The following is a 21,257-nucleotide window of genomic DNA, read 5'->3' as shown; positions in this document are numbered from 1 at the left end:
TACTTTTTTACTTTAATTCTTAATTTTTTTTTATTTAGGTAAATTACGCTGACACCTCCTTAGATTTATGTTTATTACAGTTCTTCCCTCACCTTTTGGAAATTACATCTCTCCCTTGAGGTTTAAAGTTTTATTACAGATTCTCCCAACAATTTAATTTTTTTAAATACCAATTTTGCCCTCACTGGGTAAATTACATTGACACCCCTCACATTTTAGAAATTACAAACGCCTCCCTAAGGTTTAAAGTAGCATTATCAATTGCTCCCTCAGTTAGTACTAGTTGGAAAAAAAATTCATTGAAAAATAAATAAAATTAATTGGAAAAAAAAAATTATTTGAAAAAAAAAATATTTGAAAAAAAGTTATTTGAAAAAAAAATAATTGAAAAAAAAAATTGTTAATAAAATTTTTAAATTTTTGTTTAAAAACCAAGGTAAACTCATTTTTTGAATTTACGTTTTTTTCTCAAATTTACAAATTGAGATAACCATTTATAAACCAAAAAAATTATCAAACAAGTTTTTATGATAGTTTTTTAAAATTTTGTAAATATAAATTGAAACGACTTATCAAAAGATTTTTAGGCTATGTATGGTTTGATTTTTAGTTTTTTTTTTAAATTAAAAATTAATTTGGTTAAGAAATAAAAAATGAAAAATAATTATCATTTAAGGGTAAAAATTAATTATCATTTTAACTTTTGGGCAGGTTATATACATACGTATGGTTGTTTCAATTTAATTTGTAAAAAATTATTTCTAACCACTCGAAAGATAAAAATTATATAAAAATGATTTATATTTACAAAAATTATATAAAAATTATTATTTGCTATTAGAAATTATTGTTATTATATATATTTAATATTGGTCTCAATTTTATAAAATAAAATTAATATATATTAATAATAATATATGTTTGATTAGAGTGTGTGAGTGTTGTAGGTGTGTGTGTCACACACAGAGAAAGAGAGAGAGAGAGGGAGAGAAGAGTATGAGTGGTGGGTTTGATGTTTTATTGAAAACGTGTTTTGAAAACACGTTTTTAGCACTATAGCAACAGTAAAAGCGTGGTTCGCAATCACGTTTTTTGAAAAAAACAAATTTTACTTAAAAGCGTGATTCCTAACAACGTTTTATGTATAAATCAAAATTCTTTAAACGCGTGGTTTGTAACCACGCTTTCTTAATTAAAAATGTGGTTTGTAACCACGCTTTTACGATTTTACATATTTTTCGCGGGAGGGGCACAAAAACGGTGAAAGCGTGATTTGTAACCACGCTTTAGCTTAGTTTGGAAATTCCGTCCAAACTAGGCCTAATTTGGGAAATAAGTTGCTATTTTTCCTTAATTTGGGAAAATGCCCTATGTTGTTAGGCAACTTTGAGCAAGTCGTTTGTTGGGGAGAAGGGGTACTGCCTTGAGGCAGAGCAGTTATTGCTGCCTCCTTGTGGGAGGTCTCTCCGAGTATTTGTCGATAATCTTAACCGTTGATATTATAAGGTTCACCATGAATATTATTCATGTAAAAAATCAAGTTAATCGGATATTCATAACCTCATGATTAGCTCCTAATTGTTTTTAAAAATTTACGAAAGCTATGTTAACCGTTAATTTTTATAGAAACAAATGTGCTTTGGTTATAGGGTTACAGATATTCAATCAACTTGATTTTTTGTACGGATGTTCTACTCAACGAACCCTACAATATGAACTGTTCAGATTATTGAAAAACATTTAGAACAATCTCCCACAAGAAGCACAACAGTAACAGCTATGCATTAAGGCACAGCAATACCCCTACTCCGGTTTGTGGAGGGGAGGAGAAAAGCCCAGTTTGGTATTCTGGGATTTAGTTTTCTTCGAATGAGGATTAGTGCAGCGATGAAGAACACAAATCCAAAGCTGTGTGGGTTCCATTTTTTTGCACAAACCAACCTTCAAAAAAATATATAATAAATTTTACAATGAAAGTGTATATATAATATTTGAGTTAAGGGTTACAATTGAAATATGTGGTGTGTGAAATGAAATAATTGATACCTAAACAAATTCATAAGTGTGTACTGAAAAATGATATGCACCGATATAAGTAGACATGTGAAAATATAATTTGTTTATATAAAAGCGTCAAAAACTCAATGTCAATCTAATGGGAAATTCTATTTTCACACACCACATTGTTTTTGTGCACACATGTAATGAACTTTATTTTTATTACAAATTTACCCTTAATTAAAATGATAAAAATAGACATTCATCCACACACTTAAACATCCAAAATAAAGATATCTGTACACATCTTTTTTCTTGTAAAAGCTCTCTATGCATATCCACTGCCCATGGCATACGATATTTACACTTATTCTCACACACTCCACTCTTTTTCACACTCTCCATTGCTACGTTCTTCCGATACTCTTTCTTACATTTTATTGCATACCTTTTTCCTTCATTCTTTCTCACACACTCCATTACCTACATTCTTCCTCCATTATTTCTCACACACTAGACTCCATTGTAAACATTCTTCCAATGTTCACTCATTAGGTAACCATTGTTTGTCAAACGAAACTTCATGGAAGATTTGCCAAATAATTTAGAAAACCAAAAGGATATGCAAAACAAAAAATGTAGCGACGGAAATGTAACTTTTTTTATTAAGAAATTGTTTTATGTAATTTATGTTCACGATCACCATTCAGCAAAACAATGTCAAATACATAGACAGTATACGAAAAATAACAATTGAATATGAACAATAGTTTCAGAAGTACAATACTAAATTAAAACTTAAAATTCGGAAGTACAATATCGAATAGTCTAAAGTAATTCGATTGTTGGTTTCCGAATGGGTTAAAATGATTCGGCAAACCAGTACTGAATGGTCGTTTCAGTGTGTGCTAACTACGAACGGCTATCAAAAATGGAAAAAAAAAACTAATCTAAATTGCATGTTTTTTATATAATAATGGGCAATATTCACTCACCTTATAAGTAATTTATAGTCAGAGAATGGCTACTGAAGATGCCTGTCGATCTTCTTCAATGCCAGTCTTCAGTAGAGGAGGCCAGATGCTACAGGCTACTGGAGAATGCCTGTCGGAGATGGAAAGACTGGACCGTGCATGGTGGAGGGTGGGATGTGCAAGTTGAAGCGAAGACTATTTTGGGAATTTGCGTAGGCTAATATGAGGGTGTGCACACATTTTTTTTTATCAAATAGGTATATTTAAAACGTGAAGTGTGTGGATTAAGATAAATATTTAAGAATCAAATTATTAACGTTATGTTTGAATTGAGTGATTTGGAGAGAAAAGAAAAGAAATGAAGAAATTTTTATTTCTCTTACTTGTTTGGACAATCTAAGTGGAGAGAAATGAGAAGAAATAGAGAGAAATTCATGTCTCTTATAAGTCTCATTTTCAATATTTCAAAAAATAGAAAGATTATGAGAGAAAAGAAATCACTATTTTCATAATATCAATTTTGTTCCTATAAAAGAAATAAAATGATTGAAAATATAAAAAAAATTATTTTGGTAATATAACATAAAATAATTTCTTTTTTTTTTCTCTTAATAAAACTTAACCAAACAAAAATAAAAAAAATCACAATTATTTCTTTTTATTTATTTATTTCTTATCTAAATAAAAAGGAAAGAAATCACATCTACATCATTCCATTTCATTTCTTTTCTCTTATTAGAACTTAAGTAATTATTTCTTTCTCTTTTCTATCCTAGGTCACCCACCATACCCAAACATACCGCAAGTGTGTGGAATGAGAAAGAATGTACCGAAGATAACCGTGGTGTGTGGAAATAGAATTTCCTCCCTCTAGCGCATGAAATCTCCAATTTACCGTGCTGTGCAAGTGGAATTACAGTTGAACCAGAGATTGTTCTTCACCGTCTCAAGAAAGCAACGGTGGTATTTGTTCTCTTGTTCACTTGTTGGCAATGGCGGTGGCCCCATGTACTGCAAAACGGAAGCGGTGCAGCAGTAGCGTAGATCATTATATATGCATTATTGTGTCATCTTAAATTTACCCCTCGGCAGCAAATCAAATAACCTAGTAAGTCCATCTTCTCCCTTGCCTACTATTTTCGGTTAGTTTGGAAATTTCTTAAAAGCTTTGATTTGCTTCATGCTTCCGTCGCGCCCTCTATGTGCTGTGATGTGGTTGTTTTCCCCTTAACCTACTGCAATTTAATCTTTTGTCCCCTCTAGGTGTTGTTCTTGTTGTGTTGTCCTGCTACAATAGCAATTTCCTGCTGACTATGTGTTTGACAATATGCCTAAAGGGCTATCTTTCTTATACACGTTTGCATATTCATTGTACTCACCATACTGTAAAAACTATAAAACAAATCAACACCTACCTGGCTTGCAAAAAGCCAATTCCAGTGCATTGGATTGGGAGGTATGGTTGCCAACAAAAAAAGATAAATAAATAAATAAAGCTTTATTAAGAACATTCAACCACCTAAAACCCACCCACTAACTGATGCCCACTTTGATGTAAAAAGTAACTTTTAGCTAAAGAACCCCTACCTCCATAATTTGCAATTTACATGGTCTGGATTAGCAAACCAAGATCTCGATGCTCATAGGCATTCCATAAACATTCTTTGCAAAGTTTCTAAAAAGCATTACAGTAACATTCATTTTTAAGTCCAAAATTGTTACAAACCTTATAAATGAACTCTTAAAACATGGAAAATAAGAGCAAAACATAAGGGAAATCCCAAATTATTCCAAACAAGTTTGTCAAAGACGGTATGTGGGTATTTTCTTAATGCAATTTCATAAAAGTTTATTTATAAGTGATACCAAATGGGCCCTATAGATAGCCGAAGAAATTTTTTACCACAATACTTGCATTTGATACATGTCTTGTTTGTAATTATTTTCGTATCTTTGTACTCACAAGTATGCAAATTATCGAAGTGAGTATAATTTCCTAGTAGCTTTCTTGAGCATAAAAAGTGTTTATGTGAAATTCAAAACGAGTAGAAAAGTGTCCTTTTTTTTTTTGGTGTTCTCTACAAGCATGTTTGATTTGTCTCTCAAAACATGTTTTTGGAGAAAAAAATTTCAAAATCCCTTTTCTCTCTATTACACATCAATCAATCACTTTTTCTCTCTCATCTCTCATTCTCAATCATTTTTTCTCTCACACTCATTTATTCAACTACAAAAAAATATCAAATCATCCCAAACTCCAAAACTATTTTCAAAATAAACAATCAATCAAATTTTCAAATTTTCTAAACTCTTTCCAGAAAATTATTTTTGAAATAATATCTCAAAACACAAACCAAACAAGGCCGCGTTTTCCAAAATTTCATATAAGTATTTGGGGGAGTTTTCTTGAGTCTTATTGATTAAATCAAGATTTATAAGTTTCTATATCTACTGTTTTAAAATGGCAACTGGAAAATTTGGAAAAATAATGTACACATCCTTTTTCTCGTGATCAAATTTGGGCCTTTTACGCAAATCCTCAAAATTTTCCCATGTTTTCTCGGGAAAAGGACAAAAAAACAACCACCACCGTTGTCGTTTCTCAACTAGCAAAAGAAAATATATATTGCTTTCTAACTAAATTCAGCAATCTACTAATCGTCTCAATTAACTTGAAGAACAACTAATAAATTTGTCCCACCACAGAGATAAAAATCAAATTGACGTATACCAGCTTGGTTTCAATGATGGTAGTTGAAGAGGCAACCACTTTTGGCCCAAATTGAAATTTGAGGACGTTGAGGAGAAGGAGGTCAACGAGGGTTTGAAGAAAAAGCTTGTTGAGTTATCAGCGATTTGAATCGGTGTCAGCAACAAGTACACTGCTGTTTTTATAAACAGAACAAGAAAAACAACCCAACCCAAATCCAAATACATCAAGAAAAGGGCTGAAAATTAATCACAGAACAAAAAACCCAATTCAAAGAAAAGAAAGAACCACTCATAAGTAACAAGTTCCAACAAAGAAACAGAAATTACAGGACAAAGGAAACAATAAATAAGTAATTGAGCGTGAGAGTCAAATGAATTGAAAGATTCATGTTTGGTTCGGGAAGGGATCATGGAAGTTTTGAAATGAATGCTTTATATGATTATCAATCAAATAAAAATATATATAACAAATGAATGCTTTATATGCCTTACATGTCAACCACGTATATTGCACCAAAAAATATGACAAATCCATGCATGGAACCCCATTGCTATGCAATCCTCTATAAATAAATAAATAAATGGACAAGAATACGAACAAAGGCAATTCCTACTTACAATCAATTAGAAAAGTCATTTATCAACAATCCTACTTACAATCTTACCAATTTTATAGTGTAGAAAAATTGAAAGGTTATTTGTGATAGTCTATCATGATTCTGCTTGTGCTTTTCTCTTGTATTTTGAATTGAAACCTACATGGTTCTTAAAACAATTTGGCACTATTGTTATATGCTTGACAGGCCACCTTCAAGATAACACTGAACGTGCCATCCGAGTTGACTGAATTGTCTAATATGCCAGTAGTTCATGAAAAGCTTAACGGGCATCTAAAAACAGTAAATTTCGAAGAATCACCAATTATGTCAATTTATTTGGTGGATGTTGTGATTGGTTTATTTGATCATATAGAAGAAACAACGACCGATGGTATGCATACAAGTTAAAAGGCTTATTTCAATTGTTTTAACAGATTTTTGTTTCTGTTCCATAGTTTCTCTAATTCTCCTGTAGGGATTAAGGTTCGTGCATACTGTCCTGTTGGTAAGAGTGATCAAGGAAGGCTTGCTTTAGATGTTGCAGCGAAGTCACTTAATATATATAAGAAGTTATGAAGCACCGACACTTCAAAACAAGTGTCGTATCCTTGTTGGACACACGGAGACTTCGGGGACATGCGAACACTTCAGGGACATGTATGGGACACACCACATGGCGTGGCCTCTTATTTAATTAATTTATTTTCAAGGAACATACTAGAGACATGCCAAGTTGTCTTTTCTCTCATTTTATTTAGTGCTTTTGAAGAATGTTAGATGTCTATTATTTTTTTTCTTAGATTTAAATACTTAATAGGTCATCTATAAAAAAAGATATAAACTGTAAGTGTTAATTTAAAAGTACTTTTTTTATAATAAAAAAAATAGAATTAGAGTTAGTTTTTGTTAATATTGATTGTTTGTAGATGTAATATTAATTTGGAGAGCAAATAAAAATATATGAAAACATATATTATTGCCGTGCCCTCGCCGTGCCCGTGTCTCTATTTTTTTTTTAAATCACCATGTCCCGTGTCCGCATCCATGTCCGTATCTATGCCCGTGCTTTTTAGATAAAGAATAAGTAATTCCAACCATAATTCGATGTGAAATAATCATCAGAAACTTATGGAGAAGATTGCTTAGGTTGAATCAATTCACCATATAGTTCAACAAACATGAAGTATAATAGAGAAAATTGAACATAGATGTGGTAATTGACAATGTCAAGTTTGAGAAAATTTTCCTTTCACTATCTCAAAAACCAACTTTGATTTTGTTGTGCACTATACATTCTACTTCCAGAATCCACTGTAAATTTTCTTCGATTGATTTGTTAATTCTGGTTACTGTTTAGGTTCTTTTCCATGCCTTACACTCTTCCTAAGCTGGATACGGTTGCTGTCCCCGATTTTCCTTATGGGGCCATGGAGAATTATGGTTTGATCACCTATCGTGAATCCAAGCTGCTTTATGATAGCTTGTATTCTACAGCTGTTAACAAACAGAGGGCAAGTGACAAGTTTGAGTGAAAATTTAGTGCTGTATTCTCTTTCATAATTTGATGATCCCAGGATTTAAAAAAATAATAATAATAATTTAAAAGCACCAACCTTTTTGCCGCAATTTTTTTTTTTTTTTTTTTTTCCACTTTTGAGAATATAGGGGTGACCATTGATTCAATGATTAAGACTTGGCTTAATAACTTTGAGGTTATGAATTCAAGTCTTGGGACCATTACTTTGTACATTATGCCAAAAGTTAGGTGTGTATTCAATCTTTTCCCTCCCAAACTCACATTAATGTATACGAATTCGGCGTTGTTTTTTTTAACATAAGTGGAAGGTTTTTGCTGATTATTTTATGTTTACTTCATCTTCGTTTCCTTCATATTTATATTCATAGAAAATAAGTACCAGTTTTTACAAAGGTTTTTCTGTTGAATACTTTTGTTCTGCCAGCTTGCAATTGTGGTGACACATGAAGTTGCACATCAATGGTTTGGCAACCTGGTAACAATGGAATGGTGGACTCATTTATGGCTTAATGAAGGTTTTGCAACATGGGTAGTCCTTTAATCTTAGTCTTTCTACTTCGTTGCTTCTGCTTTTTTGGGAATTTCCTTTGATGCGATGTTATATCTGTACTGTTCTCTCCTACTTTTATTTATTCAGGTAAGTTATTTAGTTACTGACACCTTATTTCTTGAGTGGGAAATCTGGACTAAATTTCTTGAAGACACTGCTGGGGTTTACATTTGGGTGCACTGGAAACCTCACACCCAATTGAGGTAAAAACAGGTTTGAAGGTGTATGCATTACGTGTTTGTGATTTACAATGAGTCAATGGCATCCTTTATATGGTTATAATTACAAAATTTATTTTGAGAAATAGCTTTTCCATCAACAATTTTGATGCCTGTTATACTGACTTCAAAGCAACATTACCAAGCTGATCCATAATGATGCCACCACCACTTCTGAGTGCATGCGCATATGCGTGTGATTGCGAATAAGCATGAAGCAGAGCCCACACGTGCTCACTTGTGCCAATTTGAGTGATAGAAACAAGCTGTAGGTCCACCTTATTTGACAACTTCACAAACAATATGATACCCTAATATTGGAGCTATTTACTTCAACAGGTATTGCTGTTTGAAAGTGCACCATGAAATCCAGTTTTGTCCATTTGACGTTGGCAAGCATATATTTGGAGGTTGAGATACATCATGCTCGTTCAATTGATGAAGTTTCTGATGATAAAACCTATACAAAGGGGTGTGCTATTATTCCAATGTTAGGACTATCTTGCTGATGACATTTTTCAGGTAAGAATGTTCCATTTATAAAGATATTGTTTAGTAGTCAATCATATAAATTACTTATTCATACTATTTAATCTGTTTATGTATAGTCAAATGCCATTTGCAATTTATCATGAACCTTTAATTGCCTATTAAACTTAAAACTAGAGATCCTTGAATAGTATTTCAGATCTAATTACTTGGTCAATGACGTATCTGTGGCAGCTATCTAATTTTCTTATTTTAATGATATGAGGTGGTTCATAAATGCCCTGAAATATTACGATTATGTCGAGGATTATGTCCTAGATCCATGTTGTCACTATAGGTTAGTAGGCTAGAAAAAGGACTTCATGTTAGCATTTGTGCCCTGAAAAATCATTTTAGTGACTTTATTAATTGATTATATAAATTTGTTTGGCATTTTATTTTGCATTTTGTATATTATTATGGGTAATGTTATATTTAATGTTACATATGATGTGAACATAAGGTCCCTTGGATAACATTGTAGAAAAACATGCTAATGGTTAATGAACCAAAAGCTGGGAGTTATGATTTTTCGGTGCCTTGTAGACCCAATTAATGTTCTAGGCTATGGGTGTTGATTGGGCGTTGCACTATTATGGCCTACACCTGTTTTGTTGCTATATGATAGAATGATTAACTCCATCATTAAGGTAGTGACTTGTTAAAATTCACCTACTACACACCTACCACTACCACCTACTACACACTCACCTACTTCACCTACTCTCCACCTACTCCTCACCTACTCCATACCTACTACACTCACCTACTCCATACCTACTACACACTCACATATTCTCTTCCCACATCCTCTCTTCTATATATAGGAATCATTGTAATATATCAACATATCAATCAATAATACATTTATTTTACAGGTGGTAGTGGTGTAGTGGGTTAGGTTTAGTGGGTTTAACAGCCCCCCTCAAACTCAAGGGGGTTAGACACAAACCAACTTGAGTTTGGTTTGTGAGTGTGTAGTAGGTGGTAGTGGTAGGTGTGTAGTAGGTGAATTTTAACAGCCCCCGCAAACTCAAGGGGGATAGGAACTAACCAACTTGAGTTTGGAGAGAGTAACAAAACAAGAAAATACATAAAAATAAAAGAGGATAGGAGACACTGTATGGTCGTGTCAGACCATTGGTGAAGACACTGGATGGTGGTGTCATAACGTTGTAGAGGACACTGTATGGGGGTGTCATAACGTTGTAGAGGACACTGTATGGTGGTGTCATAACGGTGTAGAGGACACTGGATGGCGGTGTCAGACCGATGTAGAAGACAGTTTATGGGGTCATGTCGGACCGTTGTAGTAGACAATGTTGTGACAGTTGTTGTGACAGTTTACAGAGTCTTGCTGGACCTTTGTAGAAACTAACCGGAATCAATGTCGGGACAGTTTACAGAGTCTTGTCGGACCCATGAAGGAGCTAACCGGAATCAATGTCGGGACAGTTTATAGAGTCTTGGCGGACCCATAAAGGAGCTAACCGGAATCAATGTCGGGACAGTTTACAGAGTCTTGTCAGACCCCTAAAAAGTCGCACCCTCAAAAGGTGTGTCCAATCTGTCAAAAGGCATGCCATCAAAAGGCGTGCCAAATCCATAAAAAGGCGTGCCATCAAAAGACGTGCCCAATTCATAAAAAGGTGTGCCAGATATGATGGCGAGGCACGTGAGTGCCTTGGCTGGCGCGTCCGTTTGTCGTCTGGCGTCAAGTGGCGCGCAATACGCGTGGCTGCCCCGGCTATTTAACCAAGACGGAGGCGGAGGCCGAGGCAGAGGCTGAGACAAGAAACTGAGAAAAAACTCTGAAAAACAAACTCTTCGTTGTCGGAGAGAGAAACTCGGTAATATTCTGTAACACACTGTTGCCTAGAAAATGGCTTCGTCGTCCCGCGGTCTGCTCACCCTCTTTCCCGACCTCAACGAGTCAACAAGAGAGAGAACTGGTGCGGTGGCACTGGAACCTCAACCAAGCGCCCCGGAGTTTGCTCCGTTGAACTTTCCGATGCGGTCTGTGGAGCAAAGAATGGCAGTGCAGTCGGATGTGGAAGCCAATCAGTATACATTGAAGTCATGTGTGGAAACCATGACTGCGGTTACAAACTTGTCGAACCGGCTGCAGAGTAGGGCAAATGAGGTGCAGCAGTTAAACTCCCAGCTGGCTCTGCTCCAACGCATGTATAAGGATGCGCGAGCAGAGATAAGTGTGCTAAAGGTGGAAAATAAGGAGCTGAAGCGGAAGGCCACCGTGATGTTCCGTTTTGGAGGTCCGCAATATTCTGCAGTGGAGGAGCAGGGAGTAGTGATCATGCCCAGTGGATTGGGAAACACGGAGGCAGTACCATCAAGGGCCGTCCAGGACGGAGGCAAAAAGAAAAGACCGGCGGAATAGGTGAAGAAGGGAGGTCGGTTGGTGGCCGGCTGCAGAAAAGAAAACAAAGCTGCTGTTGTTGTTGTTGTTTTTTTTTTTTTTTTTTTTTTTGTTTTGTTTTGTGTAAAATTGTGATCGGGGTGAGCCCCGACATGAATAAAATAAGATGGTGTGCAGTTCGTCTTCTTCCTCTCTTGTTTTTTTTTGTTTTTTTTGGAATATAAAAAATAATAATAAGATAAGGGAAAAAGAAAGATAAAAAAAATAAAATAAAATAAAATAAAAGTAGGGATAGGAGAAATATAGTATAATAAAAAATATAGATATATATATATATATATATCTTAAAATAAAAGAAAAAATGTGAAATAATAGAAGAGTGGTGTTGGGTCAGCCATGGGGGTGATTAAAGAGAATAAAAAAATAAAGGGTTTGAAAGTGGAAAATAAAGAAAAGAAAAGAAAGGGGATTTCAGGAAAAAAAGAGTACAGGTTGCTCCGGCAAAAGATATAGTTTTGTAGAATGGGTCACATGGGTGATGAAAAAAGTAAAGTGAGAGAGAATAGGTGCAGTGCAGTGAGTGCCTGCTTTTAATGTGGGTAGTGCAGTGAGTGCCTGCTTTTAAGCAAAGTGAAAGATATATTAATTTGATTTCAGGAAATTAATATGTGCAAATATTTGTTTTTTTTTTTTTTTTTTGTTAAGAAAGAACAGTGCAGTGAGCGTGAGTGCCTGCTTCGTTTTTTTTTTTTTTTTTTTTTTTTTCCACCTCTTTTTATAGTGCCCGCTGAGTTTTGTTGCTATTTGAGGGAGACCAAAAGATGGAGAGAAAACAAGGATTTTTCTCGGCTTTGAAAGACGAAGTCGGCAGGGGCCTGTCTCCGGGGAGGTCTAGGGGGAGGAGTCCATCCAGGAGTGTTTCTCCCGGGTCGGGTCTTCTGCGCCGGAGGAGACCCGCCGCCGGCCACCACGTGGCGGGCCCGGACGTGTTCATTTCGAGATTCGAGAGCTTGAGGCCTGCGGAGGCGCTGTCGCCGTTAATGGAAGGGCCTGATCCTGATGAATCGGACAGTGGGGATTCCAGGATGGAGAGGTGGGGCCACTGGATGAAGGGCCAGCTCGGTCTCTGCCTATCAACGGTCCGATCTGAGGTTGCTGCTCAGTGTTTTGGGTGCGCCTCTGGCTCCGGTGCACGTTAGCAACAATGACCCTTTGCCTCATCTTAGCATCAAAGACACCCCCATTGAATCATCCTCTGCTCAATATATATTGCAGCAGTACACTGCAGCTTGCGGAGGACAAAAGCTTCAAAATGCTGTTGTCAATGCTTATGCAATGGGTAAGGTGAGGATGTTTGCTCTGATACCATGTAAAATAAATGTATTATTGATTGATATGTTGATATATTACAATGATTCCTATATATAGAAGAGAGGATGTGGGAAGAGAATAGGTGAGTGTGTAGTAGGTATGGAGTAGGTGAGTGTAGTAGGTATGGAGTAGGTGAGGAGCAGGCGGAGAGTAGGTGAAGTAGGTGAGTGTGTAGTAGGTGGTAGTGGTAGGTGTGTGGTAGGTGAATTTTAACATGACTTTAACCAAATAGGTGGGTGTTGTGCAATAAGTACATGCATTGAACATGATCGGTTTTGAGAGCACCTATGGAATGATCACTGTCAGTTTAAAAGATAGTTCTATTACAATACATTTATTTTCCTTTAACCTGATAGGCTTGTATAAATTAATTAACCATTTATTTAACTTTGATATTGTCAATCGGTAACGCCGAACCAAAAGCTATATATGGACAGGTTGGATTGTGTGAGTGGTAATTGATTTATATATAGGTGCTTAACATGGAATCTACCATTCTCAAAGTGAGAAAGCATATTCAAGCAATTTTTTCTACTAACGTTGGACCAAAAGAAAACCGGCTGGTTACTTTTTCATAAAAATATTTCTATACATATATAATTACAAAAGTACTATTTTTGAAAAATGCTTTTGGGGTCCAATTAGAAAAAGGAAAAATTTAGAATTCGGTTACATGAGTTAGGGTTTTTTGATAGTGATAAATTTGTCCATACCTAGTAGCTCATGTGGAATATAGTTTGGTGGAAGAATTGTGACTAATTGTAAGAAAGGGCCTTACTTGTAATTCTTTACTTTTAGGGGTTTAATTGTAATGTGTTGATGGATATTATTGTAATTAGTGGAAGTTCTATATTATCTATTTAAAAGATAATTAATGAAAAATTAGATAAGTTGTATCCTGCATATTTAAGATGAAAGATACATCTTTTATTTTATCCCCACAACAAAAAGATAGAGATCCTTCTCTATCATGTGTTGTGTATATATATCAGATGTATTTGATACAAAAATTAGCCATCAGAATTTTTAAGGTTTATAGAAAAATATACACAAAAATAAATTTAAGAGGGTGCAAGGTGAATCACTTTGGAGGCAAGACACTTGATTGCTTTGTGAGGTATTATCAAAAGCTTGGATTGAGGTATTTTAAATTGTATAATTAAGGGATATTTCTTTGAAAAATTGTTTTTCAAAATAAATTATTTTTCCACAAACTGTCACTTCTATTGCCAGCAAGCGTTCCCTCTCTCTTTTCTTCTTTATGAGTTTTGGCTTTTGGTCTAAAACATGGCCTCTAAAGTTATATTTGGTAGGAGAATTTGAAAAGAGATTTGGAAAGGGAAATGAAAAAGATAAGTGAGCTCTGTAATAGTTTTGCACACTTTTTCTTTCCTTTCCTTTCTTTTTTTTAAATTCCTTTCCAAATTTCTTAACCAAACATAACGTAATTAAATTTTCAAATGGTGCGTGATGCATTGAACGTTTTGAATGTCTGCATGTATCTTCAGGGCATGTGAATTGTAGTAGATAATTTGAAGTGAGCTCTGTAATAGTTTTATGATTTTGATGAATGGTAGAAGTGCTCTGTAATAGTCTTTAGCAGAATTTCAGCCGACAACAGGGCGGGGTTCCAACTAGTACAGAAAGAAACACAAGAACAATTTCAAAGTGATTTATTTTTTGTATTTCTTTTGGATCCCTCGAATTGAATGCAATAAAATAAATATATATTTTGAAGCATTAATAAAAATGAATAGGATAAATTACAAATATACGCGTAAGATTTATTTAAAATACGAATTAGATAGTTTTGAAAATTACATTATGTCCCTTCAAGTTTATAATCGTATAACAAATGGCTTTTTTTATTAATAAATTATTAAATTAATTAATAATTTTTAATAATGTTATAAATATATTTTAATTAACAATTTATGTATTTTATTATTATTAATAATAAACAGGATATATGCAAAAATGGCCAAAATCAATAGATTAAAAAGCGGTTGAACTGATAAATATTTTTGAAACTATGCCAATGTTAAATGGATTTGGAAAAATTATTAAAAAAAAGAAGAAGAAAATATTTTTTTTTTTGGACAAGTAAGAAGAAAAGATTTAACCTTTGTGATAAATTAAACTAGCATATTATCCGTGCTATGCACGGGATAAAATAATATATTATTTAATTAAAAGATGATAATTATATTTAATTTTTTTTTATATTATGTAAAATAAAAGTTAAATAGAAACTAGTCAATCGGGATTTTTTTAATTGTTTAAAATTAAGAAAATCAAAAAAATTAGTATAAGATATTGATCATAAGGTTTTTCACTAAAAATTTCATTTTGTTTATATAAATAGGAGTATAAGATTCATTTCATGTAAGTGAAATAATTCACTTTTTTTTTTTTCTTTTCTCGACGTGAGATTATAAAATAAAAATTAAATAAAAGGTAGTCAATAGAGATTTTCTTATTTGTTTAAAAGCTAACAATTGTTTGGGTGGAAAATTTATTTCGAATCAAGCAATCTTAAACGTTTAATCTTTAATTAGGTTAATTTTTAATTTATTTCGAATCAAACAAATTTAACTAATATATTTTGATAAAATTGTCAAAATCGCAGTTAAACCAGCAAATAAGTTAAATCGAAAACGATTCACCCTATCGGCAAGGTCAAAAGACCAACCAACTTATACAAAAATTAATTAATTAAAACTTTTAAATTTTATTTTAATTTTAAAATTTAAATTGTCTTGAACTGAAATATATACAACACTATAATATTAAATGAGAGTATAAGATTTATATAGTGAAACAATTTATTTTTTCCACATTTTCCTGATGTGTGATTGTAAAATAAAAGTTAACAGTTGTTTAGACGAGAAGTTCATTTTTAATCAGGCAATCTCAGTCATTCAAACAAATTTATACATTATATTTTGATAAAACAACTAAAATCGTGGTTAAACCAGTGAATCAGTCAAACTGAAAATGATTCAGCCTAATCGGTTAAGTTGAAAGACCAATCAATTTACAACAAAATTAATTAATTAAAACACTTAAATTTTATTTGAAAATTTAAACCATCTTGAACTGAAACATGCACAATACTATAATATTAAATGAGAGTATAAGATTCACTTTATATAAATGAAACAACTCACTTTTTATTTTTTTTCTCGATCAGCAATTGTAATTCTTTTAAAGTTAAATATTATGAGAGTTTCAAAATTCCATACAAAATTATTTTAAAATCAAAACGTCTATGTGGAATTGTACCTCAAAAGTTAAAGAAAAACTAACCAATGGAGATTTTCTTAATTGTTTAAAATTAAGAAAATCAAAAAAACAAAAAAATGATATTGATTATAGGGATTCTCATTAAAAATCTTCTTTTGCTTATATAAATAGGAGTATAAGATTTAGTTTATATAAGTAAACCAATTCACTTTTTCTTTCTTTTTCCGATGTGGGATTGTAAAATAAAAGTTAAATGGAAGCTAACCAATGGAGACTTTCTTAATTGTTTAAAATTAAGAAATTTTAATAATTTATATAAATTGGAACATAAAATTCACTTTATGTAAATTAAACAATTCACCTTTTTTTTTTCTCCCCGATTTGAGATTATAAAATAAAAGGTAAATGAAAGTTAGTCAATGAGAATTTTCTTAATTGTTTAAAATTAAAAAAATTCAATAATTTTAGAATGAGTGTTTGGAACTTCTAGAAGGCTTCTCCCTTAAAACTCTTTTTATAAGATTCATTTTATATAAATGAAACAATTAACTTTTTCTTTTTTTTCCCCAATATGATATTGTAACACTTTATATAAGTGAAACAACTCACTTTTTCTTTCTTTTCTCGATGTGGGATTGTAGTTATTTTTAAGTTAAATATTATAAGAGTTTCAAAATCTCATACAAAATTATTTTAAAATCAAAATTATGTGAGATTGTAAAATAAAAGTTAAATGGAAGCTAACCAATGGAAATTTTCTTAATTCTTTAAAATTAAGAAAATAAAAAAAAAATGAGTATGAGATATTGATTATAGGGCTTCTCACTAAATTTCTCATTTTACTTATATAAATCGGAGCATAAGATTCACTTTATGTAAATGAAACAATTCACTTTTTCTTTCTTTTTCTGATATGGAATTGTAAAATAAAAGGTAAATAAAAGTTAGCCAACGGGAATTAGAGAGGCATAGTTTAGGTTGATGAATTTATTATACTCGATCATTTTGTATGATGGGTGACGGCCTAATTGGGAGAGATGGGTGACGGCCTCCAAATTTCGAAACTCTTTTATTATAATAATAACAACATTAATTATTGAAAAAAATCTTTAAATTATATAAGTTGGCCTTTAAAAAAGCCGTACAGTTTGGTGAACCATCAATCTAAACTATGATAAAAATTTCCAACCTAATCTATCCCAACCTAAACAATTTACTTTTTCCTTCTTTTCTCGATGTGAGATTATCAAATTAAAATTAGCTAATGGAAATTTTTTTAATTATTTAAAATTAAAAAAATCAAGAAATTAGTATGAGATATTGAAACTCTCACAAGGCTCCCCACTGAATGGAATGAGAGTATAAGATTATCTTTATATAAATAAAACAATTTATTTTTTTATTCTTTTCTCGATGTGAAATTATCAAATAAAAGGAATTATTTAAAATTAAGAAAATCAAAACAATTAAAATGAAAATTTAGAGCTCCTAAAAAATTTCTGGCCAAAAAGTCCCCTTTCCTTTTATATATATAGATTATGAGTTTTAAATTTCTTCCATTTAAAATTCTAATCACGGTTACACTCACATATCTCCATCTAGTTTTGTTAATTGAACCAACGGAATAAATTCTATGAAAAACGCATATTAATTGTAATTTTAAATTTAACACACTCTATCATTATCACTATTTATCTAATATCTGTAAAATTTAAACCACTTATCATAAACACCCATATGAGCTTGGTCATAGATCCATCACTCATTTTCAATTTCTCTCTTATTTACCACTATTAATCTGTCACGACCCAACTCCTGCCCTAAGGGATTAGAGAAGTGACTGGCCAGTAATCCGAGATTACCAAAGGTCTGCTTAACAATAATACAATAATAGAGGCTGTCGGAAGCCTATAAATAATAAAATATAACATCAATTGAACTGTGCAGACTTAAATGAAACAAGACAAATTTCGATATACATATACACATAAGTCCAAGATCAAGCTTATGTATAACACAAAATATAATCTAGAGATTAACTCCCAATAACAAAACAAAACGGTCATAATAACATATAGAACAAATCTCAGTAACATTTCAAAATACTTAATTATAAAGACAATGGTGAACTCTATACCACCCATGAAGTCATGAAGCTTGACCGGGTTAGAACCTCACAATAAGGCACAGAAGTTGGCTTGACAAAAAGCAGAGTTCAGGTTGACGCTACTAAGTCTGGTTTTGCACTTGATCACCTACATACATATATATAAAATAGTGAGTTAGAACCCAATGAATAATAACGGTATAAAAGGATAATGAATGATGTCCTTTCAATAATTTAACAGTCAATTTCATCAGTGAATCAATATCTCATAACATATCAAATCATATTGAAATTATAGTAGTTATATGTAGTACATCCAATAGTAAAACAGTACAATAGGTCACATAAGACCGAACAGTTATAATTGATGGCCATTAATATAGTAACTAGTAGTTCCAAATATTAGAACTGACAGAGATCTCTGTAACAGTAGTAGTAACAGTAACAGTAACAATAATAATAACAAATGCTATGAATGCCATGAGTATATTTAAAAAATAGGACAATCATTCATTTAGTTAAAAAGCACCATTTCATAAACAAAGCATTCTACAATTCAGAAAATACTTATATCTTAAACATAGCTTTACAAGGTGATTTATAATAATTCCGGTTTTGACCCGTTACTTATTGCATTCCGGACTCGGGTTGGTTTGATTTTGAATAGTTATTCATATCCATTTCCCTTATCTTCTTCTTTATTTTAGTTATCGGGTTGTAGTTGTGCGTTTGGGACAAGTTAGTTGCTTGTTTTTCCAAACCTTTGTTGCCCAGATTTTGGCTCTTCCGCTCGAGCAGTCTTCACAAATTTTGCTCATCCGCTCAAGCGGTCATTCTTGCGCTCGAGCGGGATTTGTCAATTCTCAGCATTTCTTTTACAGTTCTAAAATACTAGGAAAGTGCATTGGATGCTCGAGCGTCCAGTCCCACGCTCGAGTGGGGACCTTCGTCTGTAAAACTTTTGGAAATGTGTATTCTACGCTCGAGCGCCAACTTTCACGCTTGAGCGGAACTTTGTGTCTGACACTCGAGCGTCGCTTTCCACGCTCGAGCGGACTACACATGTAACAGTCCGAGAAGATGATATTTTGAATCACTTTTTCATATCTCTCTCTCTCTGAAACTTTCCAAAAAGCTTGTTCTTGAGTCTCTCTCTCTACAATTCACCTTCTCTTTTAGATTTCATCTAGATCCATCGGGATTTCCACCCAGTGCCTTTGATAAAAAGGTAGAGCTCGTCAAGATCTATATTTTGATCCGAATAGAAGTGGGTTTCGATGTTCTTGGAGTTTCTCTCTTGCGTGACTCATCTTCTTTCTTTGAGGTAGAGATCTTTCTATCTCTTCATATGTTATTTAGCTTAGATATTTGTCACTTGTGTAACAATGGTGTGATTTGGGGATGTTTTAAACAAACCTAGGGTTTGGGCATAAAATGAAAATAGGGGTTTTGGGTGTAGGTGAAATAAATGCTTGTGGGGTTTGAAAATGATGTGGTGTTATGTCTAATATGATGATTTTGGCACTTAGCTAATATTTAGGAAAAATGGGGAAGTTGCCCTGATTGGATCAACTATTATTTTGTACAAATAACTGGAATTGGCATTGAAAATGTGAAATTGAGAAGGTATTGATATGAATAGTGAGATTGGTTATGTATTAACTCAGTCATCTAGAAGTTTTGAACGAACTATTTGTTTAAGATTTAATATCTGTTTAAAGATAACTGTATTGGGCTATTGGTGGAGGATAGTTTCGATTGTTGTAGAAATTGCATGTGGATTAGGTGAATTGAAACGAATATTTTGATGGTTGTCATTGAATATGACTCTGTTTATATACATTGTATATGTATGTTTGTTTAAAAGTGGAAAAGGGATGTGCTTCATGTTTGATTATCTGTCTAAATACATTGCATATGTATGAATATTTGTTTGGGAAGAGAAAGGGGATGGACTCCATTATAATTAAGTTGGCCGGACTATCCTGGGTGAAAGTCTCGGAATTATACATGGGTGCCTAGCCTGCGGACGAAATATCTGTAAAATGACAATTGTAGTGCTTGTATAGTCTACGTTTACATGGGTCCCATTTGACGGCTGCCCGCGAATGAAATTTCCGTGAAATAGAAGTTTGGAGTGTTTATGCATAGGTGTTGTATGATTTGAAAATTATTGAGTTAGTAGCCTAAATTCGGTTGTTGAAAAATAATGAAATTGATTCATGAATGGAGATAGAAAAGTGAACAGACTATGAATTGAAAGGAAATTGATTAAGACTTGAAATTGATATCTCACAAGTATATAAAGTTATGAAACGTTTTACCACATTGCATTGTTTGTGCACTTGTACTTATATCTTTGTTAAGTTTCATATATTGTGTTAGATAATTTCTACTGAGTTATGACTCACCTTATTTGGGAATAACATTTTCAGGTAATGATGGCATGCCTCCTCTAAGGCAATAACATGGGAGGGATCGTTTGGAAGCAAGAGCTTCATGTTTTGTTTTATTTTATTTTATTTCTGTATAGCCTAGGGCTAAATATGTAACGAGTGAAGCTCATTTTTGTTGTAACCAAGTTAAGGTTTGGAAAGATGTAAGCCAATAGGACATTTATTTATATTAAACTCTTTTGTATCTTTAGCTTCATGTAATGAAAGAACTACTTACTCTGATACAATTATTAATGTATGTTTTGGGTTATATCTGTTGTGTATTTTGGGGGCGTGACATGATTACAATGCGGCGTCTAACCTACACAAACATTCAAGCACAACATTTCAAAACAGGTTCAATTCATTCAATTGGTTCTTAAACCTATTCGGTTCATTCGTTACTTATTCATTCAGCTATTTATATGTGTTCTTTAATTTCTCTTGTGTTCATGATATATGCATATGAATTTGACACATGAAAACCATGCACATTGAGGCCCAGAAATCGAAAAAACATAGAGAAAACGAAATGGATGCTGGCTTGAAAATCACATGTGTGGAGGGTCTGGCTGCACGTGCGGAACCACCACTGCACATGCGCT

General features: G+C 33.0%; 1 protein-coding gene across 5 annotated transcripts; it reads left to right on the top strand.

Moving 5' to 3' along the window:
* Window positions 1-3,755: 3,755 nt before the first annotated feature.
* LOC114314889 (uncharacterized) lies at window positions 3,756-20,895 on the top strand. Of its 5 annotated transcripts, XR_014328518.1 has the most exons (7): window positions 3,881-4,080; window positions 6,488-6,674; window positions 6,759-6,940; window positions 8,245-8,349; window positions 8,458-8,573; window positions 8,928-9,110; window positions 20,653-20,895. XR_014328518.1 is itself a non-coding variant. In XM_028261447.2 (5 exons), the coding sequence occupies exons 1-5, from the start codon at window positions 4,027-4,029 to the stop codon at window positions 9,001-9,003; spliced, it is 447 nt and encodes a 148-aa protein (XP_028117248.1). In that variant the 5' UTR covers window positions 3,882-4,026; the 3' UTR covers window positions 9,004-9,250. The 5 variants fall into 5 exon arrangements, 1 of the variants encoding a protein (XP_028117248.1); XR_014328519.1 differs by lacking the exon at window positions 6,759-6,940 and having other exon boundaries at window positions 3,756-4,080; XR_003647618.2 differs by lacking the exon at window positions 6,759-6,940 and having other exon boundaries at window positions 3,895-4,080; window positions 6,488-6,583.
* Window positions 20,896-21,257: the final 362 nt, after the last annotated feature.

Source organism: Camellia sinensis, chromosome 4, assembly GCF_055761805.1.
Source record: "Camellia sinensis isolate YWXY chromosome 4, ASM5576180v1, whole genome shotgun sequence".
NCBI lineage: Eukaryota > Viridiplantae > Streptophyta > Magnoliopsida > Ericales > Theaceae > Camellia > Camellia sinensis.
Note: the sequence above shows the minus strand (reverse complement) of the source record. Positions and strands in the feature narration are given on the sequence as shown.